Raw genomic sequence first — 9,658 nt, 5'->3', positions numbered from 1 at the left:
TCCTTTCTTAAAAAAAAAAAAAAAAAAAAAAAAAAAAAAGGTGGTGACTTCATAGGAACCTTGCCATTTAGAAAATGAGCTGCAGTTTTATCACATGAATCACTGCTAAAAGTGTCCAAGAAGGCTATTGAGCATCCAGAGAACATGTTATCCAGAGAAGCTGTCATCCCAGCCTTAATCCCATCAGCTTGTGTAGACCACAGTCATCCTTCATGGAGGAAAAAGCATTACAACAACATATTAATGATGGCTTTTTTTCTGTTTTTCCACTGGGTCTAAGATATGTTGCATAGGATGGATAAGGCAGGAAGAGGGAGGCAGAAAAGGTGAAGATCTAATCCCAAATTTTAACCTTGAAGATTATATGGGGCTGGTATGGTGGTTGGGAACAGGGAAAAAACTAGTAGGGAAGGGGCGCCTGGGTGGCTTAGTCGGTTAAGCTTCCGACTTTCGCTTAGGTCATGATCTCGCGGTTCGTGGGTTCGAGTCCCGCGTCGGGCTCTGTGCTGACTGCCAGCTCGGAGCCTGGAGCCTATTTCAGAGTCTGTGTCTCCCTCTCTCTGACCCTCCCCTGCTCACGCTGTCTCTCTCTCTCTCTCCTAGAAATAAATAAAAATATTAAAAAAAAAAAAAAGAAAATAGTAGGGAAAACTTACCTGCTTACTTGAGAGGAGAGAATGAAACCCACTGCCTTGAATGCTGTCTTCATCACTGGAACTTAGAAAAGGGCCCATGAAGTAAATTCACCACAAAGAAAAGTAAATGCCATTAAATAGCAAATGCAATTCACATATTTGATTGGAAATTTTATGTTTAAAAATCACACGATTTATAAAAATTTGTTCATTTTATCAGTACCTTAAAAAGAAGAAAGTAGATGTGACTTATGTGAACAACAAATAATGGATTCGGTGCTGACTGGATTGGAAGATCACAATGCCACCTTCAAAATTGTCTGTTCACATGGCACTTTGGGTCACAATATTGTAAACAGTGTTAGTTCTATATTCAGCAGCCTCATCAATTTTGTCGGTGCTACCTTCAATTCTTTGATTCTCAAGTCAGTCTCTTGTGAAAATATCTGTCACATCATCGCCCTCATTGATTTTTCTCTTCCAAAATTAACTGATCTCACTCTGCCAGATGCTCATTTGGAGATGGCTTGACATGTGAGAAAGCTCTCGAACATCATTTTCTTCTCCTTTCTGAATCCCACATCTTGGCAAGCTTTCTTTCAGTTGATTAGCATGTTATTTAGATAAAAGTCACAACCTCCTAAATCATCAACAGAAAACAACCATCAAAGGTGTTGACGCAGTGGGCCGAGATAAACACTCAAGTGGGAAGGCATCTTCACCAGAGATTAATTGTCAGTGGTCGGTCCATTTGCTTTCTTACACAATCTTGAGACTGACTGTTGAGACTGGATGATGAATAACAAAGACACCTGATGGGGGGGAGGGGATAAGTTCCAATAACTTTAGGTTTACCAGATTTTCTCCAGGGAATGACTGATAATCTTTTCCATTTTCACAAACATTATTTGTAGATGAGCCAGTTATCTAATGAAGCCATGCAGGTGCAAGTGAATATTTCAAAAACTCAGTGTTCTGGAAATCCCCACTGGAGGTAAGATTGCAGAAGTCTTTCTGTTTCCAAAATATCTCACATTATTGGTCTATTTTTGATGCACATGTAGTAATTTAGATTGAGTGTATGAAAAGCACCAAGGAAGATGAATAAAGTAAATACACATTTTGCCTGTTACTCCTTGAGCCAGGTTTATCTGTGAGTGCAGAGAATGTCGATGCTAACGTCTCATATGGAAGACTAGCAAAGTCCATGATCCAGGGCACTGATCCAGGACACTGGCTCCAAACATTGGTCACCTTACAAATATGTGAAGGTTTAGAATATGTTGGAAGAGTGCAGTTAAAAAACACTGTTCCATCAAAGTATCTTTGATCGGCATATAAAAATTTACTCTTACCCAAATAAATATATCACAGCATTTAATTGAGAAGGTTTGCATAGTTCTAACTAAAGAACATTTGAATGTCATGATCACAGAGAACACGGACATGATTAATATGACATTACACACCTCCTGTTTCCAAGCCCACTAATTCCACTGACTGCATTCGCCTCACAGATACATTCAAAACACCAAACCACGCTGAACTTAGTCCTCTTTAATCTGCATTTTGGCTCATTTCTACCTTCCTCAGTGTGATAAAGGTTTTCATATTAAAGAAGTATGAAAGGCTCCCCTTACCTGGAGCCTAGCCTAATCAACTAGATGCCGCAGATTGGCTTCCAGCACCTGACCATATTCCCAGAGGTAGTCCACAAACAATAGAGCAGTCTGGAGGGAGATTTTAAAGACACACTTTTACAGAAACTATTTCCACGGACATAGTGATGATGGCATAGAAGCGAAATGCATGGTTCCTGTGGTGAGAAATGAGGCTGGAGGGGAAGCCCTCACAGTCCATCCACCAAGACAGACTTGACCTTCCCCCTCAGCCTGACTAAACTTTAGACATCATATTCCCAACTCGGGTCCCTGGCATTTCTTTCCGTAGAGCATTTTCTTTAGAAAACATGGATTTATAGGGGAGCCTGGGTGGCTCAGTTGGTTGGGCGTCCGACTTTGGCTCAGGTCATGATCTCGGGGTTCATGGGTTCCAGCCCCACATCAGGCTCTGTGCTGACATCTAGCTCAGAGCCTGGAGCCTGTTTTGGATTCTGTGCCTCCCTCTCTCTCTGACCCTCCCCTGCTCACGCTGTCTCTCTCTCTCTCTCAGAAATGAATAAAACATTTAAAAAAAAGAAAAAGAAAAAAGAAAACTTATGCTTATAAATGATTTCTCTGCCCCTTTGAGATATAAATCTTTCAAAAAGCATCTTATCCTGTTTTACAACCCAGAAATGTCTTTGTGAAGACACTACCTGGAATGCCATTACCTGGAGACAGTCTCTTTGAAATGTAAACATCATAGGGCACAGCACCCCAATCTCCCGACCTCCCACTTTCTGTGGAAAGGGAAGAGCCTAGCTTCTGTAGCCACCTTTGCTCCAAGTTATAAAACTATCTCCTGCCACGAAGATATGAGAAAGTTTACCTCTCCTTTGGGTAAGACCAATTAACACCACCCCCACCCCTCTGCTCTTAAAAACTCTCCCACTCTTTTTTTTAGTGGAGTTGAGTTTAGACTGCATTCTGCTCTCTCTTCCTCTTTTTGCAGAAGCCCTGAATAAAGTCTTCTTTACCTGCCCAGTTTTGTCTGGTACAATTTTTGCTTTGACATCATCTTTAGGGACACGGACTATGTCTAAGTTGATTAGTGGGACAGCGGGGGAGAGCTCTGACCTAGGGGTCCCACAACCTAGGGACCCACTCCTCCACAGAGCACTTAGTGGACAATTTGTACAATAAATAGGACATTGTTTGAATGGAGGATCAACACTGAAAATCAGCACTGATTAAATCCGCTAGATGCTGGATTTTCCCTGTTGCTTTGCTTTAGGGCAAAGTCATGGAGGAAGTGAGTCTGTGAGTGTGTTGTCCATTCCTCTGCATTATTCCTGACTTCTTGCAAGCATATCAGTCATAATTAGCTGCACTGAGCTTGGTGTGCTATTTTGCCTCTGGCGTTTCCACATCAGTCTTGCACATTCTGCAGCAGGCAAATAACTGTGGCTTAATGAATAGCGACATTATTTAAACTTTGGTTCCTTGTTTTTCTTGGTAACTTTACTTTCAAGGATCATAATTATTCAGCCCAGACAGAACAACTACTGCCCTTCTGCAGACATCTAAATAATTGGTGAAAATATTTCAGCCTGGGTGTTTATTTTCAAGACTCTCCAAAGAAAGCTTTCCTAGCAATAGTAAAGGAGTCCAACTCATCCAAATTCTTGTAGTCCCTGTGGGGAGGGGATACCCTGCCCCTTACAAACATACTGCTCCCTAACTTTTCCCCATCAAAATAACACCTCCTTTAATGCCATATTAATAGGCCACAGTAATAGAAACACCTGCAATGAGGCAAATAGACTCTGAATTCCTCTGAAAGTAATTTCTATTAAAAAAACAAATAGAAAAGAGAATAACAGGTGTTCCATTGCTAACTACCCAGCTGCCTCATTCTATTCTTGTTGAGTCCCACTTTCTTTGAACCTGTGAGTGGAGAACACTGAAACATTCAGATACATAATCTAATTTTTCAGATAATTCAGAGATTTTATTTTCATGATATTCAACTCTTTGGGAACATTTCATTTACTTTGGGTACTATGTAGACAATGCTTCGTAATAGAAAACTCCCAAGGCATGGAATTGACAGATTTGGTGGAAGGTGTTCTTTGATGTACTGTGTGATTTTGGCCGAAGTATTTAACTACCTTGAACTTGTATATTAATGTCTCTTGCCCCAATTCTCATTACTTTTATGCAGAGGAAACTAAGCAAACTATATGGAAATACTCACTTCATAAGAGTAATATTCAAGTGTTATTTTTTTTTATTTTGCACATATTCTACTTTTTTGTTTCTCTCCTTCAATACAACATAAACCCCATGAAGACAAGGTTTTTGTTTTATTGAGCACTTCATACAGTGCTTGGTACTCAGTAGCAGGAATTGAAGGAATTTAGAAAAGTGCATGCAGATTTCTACTTAGCTTTATGATAGGTTAGAAAGGCTTATGTTCTGTTCTGCTTTTTCTGCTTACAAAGTGGCCATTGAAACAGCACACTGTTAGAAAGAAATCCTATTTTGATTGAGCATTTTAGGAAAAATGAAATGCCTGGGTGTCTGTAGAAGATCTTGTCTAAGAAAATGAGACACTCAGAGGTAACTCTGAATCAGTGACCAAAAGGTCTAAGATATAAAACTTGTACTATGTATTGATGTCAGCCTGACACTTGTAATTTTAGTGGGGAGGGTAAACTGTATTCCATCTATAGTGGAAAAGAATTGAGCTGTTAGGCAATCCTACATCAAGAACACTGATATAAATAAAGCTTCCTTGTGATTGCTGTTTGTAGGTCTGTCACAATCAGGATGTAGCTACATTTGACACACACATGTCAGATACTCTTAGAAATTAGAATGTAGACACTGTGAAGGTATACAGAAAACATAGTCATCTTATCTCCACATAGGTCTTGAAGGCGAAAGAAAAAGCCTTGTTCTCTTAGTTGGCACATTGTAGCTTAAATCTTTCACAAGGGAAGTCCTTTCTAACCATAATGAACTCCTATGTAGGACACATTTGTTTCTACTTTGCAAAGAAACAGGCTAATACGCTGGACGGTCAGCTGAGTTCCCTCCCTGAGCTACAATTAACAGCAGCTCCTACACTTGGAGGCTTTGATTTCTTTCTCTCCTTGCTGTGCCACGTGGAAGTTCTATTGCCTGTTGGCAAGTGTAATTTGCCGTAAATCTTAAATTACAGGATTTTTCTCAGAAATATGTTTCTAGCACTATGAACACTTTGGAAATAAAAGAGTAAGTGTTTTAAGGCACTGAACAGCCTAGGAGGGTCTTTACATAACCACCCTAGCTGGATTTGCTCACTGCTCTCAGTTCGTGTTTCTCAGCTCCATCTAGTGAGGCAACAGCATCAACCTGCATCATCCTAATAGTGATGAAACATATTCGTCAGCTCAGCCTGGGTACCATCCCGTGCTCTGCTTCCGCTAAAGAGGATGAAGTGTGATTTCCAGGAACAAGTCAAGGTGTCTTGAATCTTGAGTATTTGGGAATCTATGGAGTTATACAATCTGCAATACATCGGTTATACAATCAGGTCTTTTTATGGAGTCATGTTTTATGTGACGTAACACTTGAAGTTCTCATTAATAGTAGCTACATATAGATTCTAGCTATTTAATAATCCAGGTTGTGATTGCTTTATTCCTGTGTCTACCTTTAGAAGGCAAAGGATTTTCGCTTCTGTCAAATTTTATCTCAGAAATAGCTACTGCTGAGTGAGCGACGGGAGCATTTGTCGCAAACCTTCCAATAGATATTGATCCCAGCTCTAGGCCTTGATTTCAACTCCTGAAAGCAAAAGGCGAGGCAAAGTTAGTTTCAAGGATGAAAGAAGAAACTGTGCCAGTGATACCTCAATCATTGAGATTAACCTGGATGAAAAAATACAGCTGAACAGTTTAATAATGCGTCATGGTACCAGAAATGGATTTGTTATGGTTTGCACAAAAAAGGAGGAATGTTGCAATACTATTAAAAAAATAAAAACAAAAACAAAAAAATGCTTTTCAGGTGATTTAAATGATAAACTTTGTAAATGGGTCATCAGTCAAGCATCTGACTTTGGCTCAGGTTGTGATCTCACGGTTTGTGGGTTCGAGCCCCGCATCAGGCTCTGTGCTGACAGCTTAGAGCCTGGAGCCTGCTTCGGATCCTGTGTCTCCCTCTCTCTCTGCCCCTCCCCCACTTGTGTTCTGCCTCTCTCTGTCTCAAAAATGAATGAACATTAAAAAAATAAATAAAAAATAAAAATAGTTTATCTATAAATTGTGCAAAGATAGAATTTAGCCAGTAATAGCAATTATTCCAATTCCTGAAGGGATGCCCAGATTAAAACTTCATTATTTGTAACTAAAATTTTCCTCTCAAATATAGAAGCTTAGCAGAAGCTGTAAGCTCCTCTGCCTCACGTACTATTCTCACGAAGTGGAAAATGCAGGTATATTCTTCTCTTGCAAGCTCAGTGTTTTTAAGCATTGTAGCTTGGGACTTAATAAGATATTCGCCATTTTGCCTATCCATTTTTTTTGTTGTTGTTGTTCATTCATTTACGTTTGTTTCTTTTTTTAATTGAGTGAACTCATGAAAAAAGAGAAAATAGATGTTTGATTTCCTTTATTTTTGTATCTCATTCTAAAACTGGATCATTTTTAAGTTGCTCTTTTTAAAGAATTAAACTAGAGTTTAGTAGAAATTTTGATCATTCTGCCTGTATCGCTAACATATTGGATTGTGCTATTCAACTTCCACTAAGGAGAAAATGCCTTGTGGAGAAAACAATTTAGATCTGGCACAGAGATAGCATGAATCTTATCTGAATTTTGTATGTGAGTCACTCACTGAAGCTTTTCCTGTAAAATGAAATTTATAAACATAATCACAATGTATTTTTATAATGAATTTATAATAGAAAAACTTAAGATTCAATGTTTATCAAAAAACTCACATATTGTGTTTTCTCCCACAGGGCATTTTGATATATATTGTGTAGAGTAGAGGTAAACTTGCTTTAAAGTATGCCGGCTTGTCAAGAAAGAGATTGTGTGCTATATCTATATCTATATCTATATATGAAAACCATATTTTTCAAATTTAAAATAAAGACACTTGACCTTGCCAAGTATGCATTTTTTGAAGTACAGTCCTGCAAATGATTTAAAATCAGGTCCATCTTAAAAAAATGTAAGCCATTTTATCTATATATTAATCTTCCTTAAAAATGGAGGAGGTTTTATTTAACTTCTAAGGGGTGTTATCTAATAAGCATTATTGCCATTGTTGGTACTGTTTTTGCTAGTTTGCTGCTATTGCATGAAAAATTCTAAGTGGCTTGATATCTATAGGTCACTTAAGTATCTATTTCCGTCTCCATCCAGTTGCTTCTAATTCTTCATGAAATGCTTTTTAGGAGATGCATCAGATGTTTTTAACACATATTTTTCTCACCCTTGAAACCTATTGGTACTGTTTTCCTCTTTCTGTGTGTCCTTTTCCCATACCAACAGATAACTTTTACAGGCCTATGAGTTTTAATTAATTTACCAATGAGTTAAATTTAACAGTGAGTTTAATTTAATATAACAAAATTACTCATCAACCCAATTGCTAAAAATGGCTGAATTTAAAATAAAACATTTTTAGAATTACTAAAAGAATTGAAGAGTTGATACAATAATAAAGAATTATTAGCTAAATATCAACAGGCCATCAAATCCTAAAATCCTTTGAAGAAAATCTTAAAAGTAGCCAGAGAAAAAGACATTAGCTTTAAATTTTTTTTAAATGTTTTATTTATTTCTGAGAGAGAGAGAGAGAGAGACAGCGTGAGCAGGGGAGGGTCAGAGAGAGAGGGAGACACAGAATCCGAAGCAGACTCCAGGCTCTGAGCTAGTTGTCAGCACACAGCTCAACGAGGGGCTTGAACCCATGAACCGTGAGATCATGACCTGAGCCGAAGTCAGGTGCCTAACCAACTGAGCCGCCCATGTGCCTCCACATTAGCTTTAAAAACTAAGAGTTAGGGGCCCCTGGGTGTCTCAGTCAGTTAAGCATCCGACTTCAGCTCAAGTCATGATCTTGAGGTCTGTGAGTTCAGACCTCTCATTGGACTCTGTGCTGACAGCCCAGAGCCTGGAGCCTGCTTTGGATTCTATGCCTCCCTTTCTCCCTGCCCCTCCCCTGCTCACTCTCTGTCTCTCTCACTCTCAAAAGTGAATAAAGGTTAATTTCAAAAATGTTTAAAAAACAAACAAAACAAAAAGCCTAAGAATTAGGTTGACAGCTGATGTCATAAAAGCCACAATGGGACTTCAAACATAATGAAGTGATAACTGCACAGAATGACGGAAAATAATTGCCAGTTTAAAAGAAAAATAACTGTTTCTTACAAGAATGAATAAACATATTTTCTTATAGACAAAAACTGGGAGTGTTAATAAAGAAAATTACAAAAGATTTTTTTAATGTTTTATTTATTTCTGAGAGAGAAAGAGAGAGAGAGAGACGGTGTGAGCAGCGGAGGGTCAGAGAGGGAGATACAGAATCTGAAACAGGCTCCAGGCTCTGAGCTAACTATCGGCACAGAGCCCGAAGCGGGGCTTGAACCCATGAACCGTGAGATCATGACCTGAGCTGAAGTCAGACACTTAACTGACTGAGCCACCCAGGTGCTCCCAAAAGATTTTGAATGTATCAACAGTTACATGAAAAGTAAATGGATTAAATGCTCCAAATAAAATGCAAAAATTATTATTTGGATTTTGCAAAATCAAAGAAAATAAGACATATTTAAAACATAAAATACTAAAAGGATGGAAAAAACATACAATTCAATAGCTAATCAAAAGAAAAAAACAAAAATAAAACAAAAATAAAGTAGTAGCTTTATCAGACAAAATGACCTTTGAAACAGAAGAGTATTGCTGGAAGTTAAATATGTCACTGTATACAAGTGTTGAATAATCAGCAAGATATACCTATCATTTTAAATTTGTATTTTCATAACAAAGTATTCTTAAAATTAAAACAAAAAATGAACAGAAATATAAAAAGAATTTATTCAAAAATATCAAAATGAACTTAGAAAAACTATCGCTGCCAACTTAGGGCACATTCATAGAATACTACAACCCAGGCCTGCAAATTACATATTACATTTCAGAAATTGTCCATACACTGCATTATAAAGCAATTTATAACAAAGACCAAAGATAACTGTTATGCACACCATATTATCTGAGTAAAATGCAATCCAACTAGAAGTCAATAATGAAAAAGATAATTTTTTCCATGTAAATGGAAATAAAATCAACAAAAAACCAAACTCTCAGAATTTGTGATTTATTTGATTGTGTGCACAGAAAATTAAAAAAAAACAGA

At 37.8% G+C, this 9,658-nt stretch overlaps 1 protein-coding gene across 1 annotated transcript in view; it reads left to right on the top strand.

Annotated features, from left to right (window-relative positions):
- Nucleotides 1-9,658, top strand: part of SPHKAP (SPHK1 interactor, AKAP domain containing) — a 159,182-nt gene that overhangs the window by 9,189 nt on the left and 140,335 nt on the right. The window contains exon 3 of the mRNA XM_077761380.1: nt 1,550-1,629. Coding sequence (XP_077617506.1) covers nt 1,550-1,629 — 80 coding nt within the window. The remainder of the gene's footprint in view (nt 1-1,549; nt 1,630-9,658) is intronic.

Source organism: Crocuta crocuta, unplaced genomic scaffold (genome assembly GCF_008692635.1).
Source record: "Crocuta crocuta isolate KB4526 unplaced genomic scaffold, BGI_CrCroc_1.0 scaffold516, whole genome shotgun sequence".
Lineage (NCBI taxonomy): Eukaryota > Metazoa > Chordata > Mammalia > Carnivora > Hyaenidae > Crocuta > Crocuta crocuta.
This window is presented reverse-complemented; position numbering and strand designations above follow the sequence as displayed.